Source organism: Glycine max, chromosome 7 (genome assembly GCF_000004515.6).
Source record: "Glycine max cultivar Williams 82 chromosome 7, Glycine_max_v4.0, whole genome shotgun sequence".
NCBI classification, from domain to species: domain Eukaryota; kingdom Viridiplantae; phylum Streptophyta; class Magnoliopsida; order Fabales; family Fabaceae; genus Glycine; species Glycine max.
The window spans coordinates 3,171,625-3,174,946 of NC_038243.2; the positions used below are offsets into that span (position 1 = coordinate 3,171,625).

Below are 3,322 nucleotides of genomic sequence, written 5' to 3' on the forward strand. Positions count from 1 at the left end.
TCCTTGTTAAAGAACTTTGAAGAACTTCAACATTGCAAAAAGCTTTACTGCCTAGATTGTAGAGTGTTGAATGAGATCTTATAAACATAAAAGTGTTTAATAGTGTGTTTGAATATTTATGGTGAAAAATAATCAATTATCAAGTTATGAATAATGAGGTTAGATTAAGGTATACCCAGTTACCCCATGTTGATTGCCCAAGGCAATGAAACAAAGGAAAATATACAAATTCAATAACTAACAATGAGCTGTTGATGAAAAGTTTGAAACCTTGATATAAATCTGCAGTGTCTACCCTAGTCTATTAGGTAAGAGAGAGAATTTTGTTGTTGTTGGTAATATATGCAAATATTCATTGCGCATGTTCCCTGCTGGGTCCATGCACATAACAAGGTTCAGAACAAACACAAACATCAGAGAGCTTATTAGAATTGTCCTTGCTACCACCCATTATAAAGAAGACTGCAGAGCAACTTAATATGCTTTCCAGTCAAACAACATAGTGTGCAAATCTGTGAGACATGTTTTTTTTTTTAAAAAAAAACTTTTCTTCAAGGGGAAGAAAGAAAAGAAGCATATATATATATATATATATATATATATATATATATTATATCTAGCAAAGCAAAGACACCAATCCTACGGTGGTCCCCTACATAACGCAATAACATCACACCTTTTGCAAAAGAAAATTCACCCCAGCCACAAAAACACTGATGATCTTTATCAACAAGTCTCTCTCTCTCTCTCTTGGCCGTATCCACCAGCTCACAATAATAACTATTGAAAAAACATCATTCATCTGCCAAGGATAAAGGAGACTACATAAGTACAAATACAATTTTTTTATAGGTAAGCATGAAATGGAATATATTAAAAAGGGTGTGATAATGAGAGTAGGGAAGAAGAAGCAGGATCATCACCGGTTTGGATTCTGGAGTTGGAAGCAAGATCTAGCCATGAATCTGTTGTGTTCTTTGGTGGCCACTCCCCAAAGAAACGGTGAAGGGGTCTCTGACCCGTAGCTGTCTCAGCTTCTTTCTCTTTAGTTGGTCTTGTTGATTTGAAGTCTGTCCCCAAAACAAAGCAGTGTTGTTGTTGTTGCTGCTCTTGCTGTCTTGGGTTGGTGGTGGCATCATTGATGTTCTGAAAGTTGGAGTTTGAATAGGACTTGTAGGAGCTCATTGATAGTTGCTGGTATGATTCAGTGTAGCTCCTAGCTGATCCTGATGCTTCTGGGAAGAAAGCTCTCTCATCCACATCTTCTCTTATTCCATGAACATGCCTGCCATCAAGAATCAACAAGTAAAATACAACATAACAATTAACAACAATAATAATAAAGCTTATTATATCAGGTAAAGTCCACTACATGGATCACATAATAACACATTCAACTCGGTTAAAGACCAAACTATAAAATAGTCTTTAGCAATTGAAAGAAGAACAAAATAAAAAAAAGTAGTACTTTTTATTCTATACATACCTATAATTCTTTTCATCATGCGAATAAGACCCAGAGTCCATGAATAGCTGGTGGGTGGTGGCATCTTGGGGTGGAAAATCAGCATCTGGGGGTCTAGAGGAGGTTGATTGGGAGTAGAAGAAGGGATTGAGAGAAGAGTTTTGGTAGGATTGGGAAAAGGGTTGGGACTCAATAGGCATAGAAGAGGGCAAAGGAGAGAAAGGGAAGGAAGAGGGTGGTGTCATGTTGGGGTTGGTCAAGGAAAGGTTTCGGGTATAAGAAGATGGGATTGTTTGGGAGGTGTTTGTGGCGGTGCTTATTGCTGAAGAAACTTCCACAGGCTTTCTTGAACGGTTTCTGCCTCTGTGCATGTGTCTTTCACAGTACTTGGAGTCTGGATATGCCTCCTTTGAGCATCTCCATTTCTTGCCATCTGTTCTTCTGCACCTCCCTGGCTCTGGGTCTACTTTTCTGCCAAATCCCATTTCAAAACATCCCCACCCAACTGCAGCCAGAGAGTTATGACAACAAACCAGGCTCTAAATTTTATTTGTCCCTCATAAAAAGTAGACATATATAATAATAACCACTAGTGTATTTTAAAAAAACAAAATTATCCATGGCCTTAAAAAAACATTAGTAACATGCCAGCAAAAGCACTTACTTGGATGATGTGGGAAGAGCCTTGAAGAAATTGAAGTGTCTAGACTTCTTTTAATAGAGTAGATGAGATCTGGTGGGATGGGTGTTCCTGTAACCATGTACTTAAAAACAAGAGCTTGATGCTCAAGCTCTTGCCACTGAGTTTGCGTGAAAGGAGACCTATTTCTTGCACTTGCACTCATCATTTTGAGACAACAAAAGGAAGGAAGAGTGTGTGTGTCTCTCTCTAAAATAGTGGGGAAGTGAAGAACAAGAAGATATAAGATTTGAAAGAGTGAAATAAATTCTCTAGATGGGGTGATAGTAATTTGGACTTTGGAGGGTCATTATTATTTTATTTTTATATATATTTTTCAAGGGTAGAGATTCTTCTCCTGTGCACGGATAATACTAATGGGTCTGAGAGTCTGATGATGCTTTCTGGCTTTGCTGCCACCTCCTCTCTATTTCTCTAATGTGCTGGATGATGGGTGAGTGAGTGAGTCTGCTCTTTATAATGACTGCACCTCTGTTGCTTCTGTTTTTTCTCTGCAGCTGCCTTTGTTGCTGCCCTTGTCTCTAACATCTTTACAGAAATCCATAAACAAATGTACAAAGGAAAAGAAGAAAAATTAAATTCAAATGCATGTTAGTCCATGCACCTTTGGTTTTGCTGTCTCCACATCACTTCATGGAAAACAGTGCCATGCCATCCGGTTATGTGAAGTGTAAGCTGCTGAGCAATAGTGGCCATTAGTATATCAAATTATCAATCTCTCTTTGCAATTGTAGTAACTTTTTGAATAAGAGAAAGTCTCGTACGTGTCATTTTTAATCTTTTTTGGCTTGAAGCATGCGTGGCGTTATCTCATTGATAGATTTGGAGGCCAAGGCTAGAGCTGAATCCTGCTTTTTTTGGCCACGGATTGATGCTTTCTCCTTTCTCCTTTTTTCATTTCACCCCCCAAACCCAAGCATCTCACTTTCATCAGTGGAATTTGGGTTACAGTCAATTTGGCCTTTAACTCTCTATTGGCCACCGTCTTGTCAATAGGCCATCATAACCCTTTACATGTTTTCTCCTTAATCATTTCCATAACCACAAAACGTCAAAACCAATATTCATCAAACTTTATGGTAATTGAAAAACACAAAACTTTAATGTATTTTTTCATGCTTGAGTTAGAGTTTTAACTCAATGATAATCGGAATAAT

At 37.9% G+C, this 3,322-nt stretch overlaps 1 protein-coding gene across 1 annotated transcript; it reads right to left on the bottom strand.

Annotated features, from left to right (window-relative positions):
* Positions 1–321: 321 nt before the first annotated feature.
* Positions 322–2,713, bottom strand: GRF6 (growth-regulating factor). The gene is made up of 4 exons (XM_003529787.5): positions 2,130–2,713; positions 1,487–1,970; positions 924–1,285; positions 322–802 (listed from the first exon to the last, which is right to left on the bottom strand). Exons 1-4 carry the CDS (start codon positions 2,311–2,313, stop codon positions 795–797), a joined length of 1,038 nt encoding a protein of 345 aa, XP_003529835.1. The 5' UTR covers positions 2,314–2,713; the 3' UTR covers positions 322–794.
* Positions 2,714–3,322: the final 609 nt, after the last annotated feature.

Excerpts from the sequence above, each read along its gene's own strand:
- GRF6 (XM_003529787.5), bottom strand. The coding sequence starts at position 2,313 with ATGATGAGTGCAAGTGCAAGAAATAGGTCTCCTTTCACGCAAACTCAG. Across the intron at positions 1,971-2,129 it reads GCTCTTCCCACATCATCCAA|TTGGGTGGGGATGTTTTGAA; the intron begins GTAAGTGCTTTT and ends CTCTGGCTGCAG. Across the intron at positions 1,286-1,486 it reads CATGATGAAAAGAATTATAG|GCATGTTCATGGAATAAGAG; the intron begins GTATGTATAGAA and ends TCTTGATGGCAG.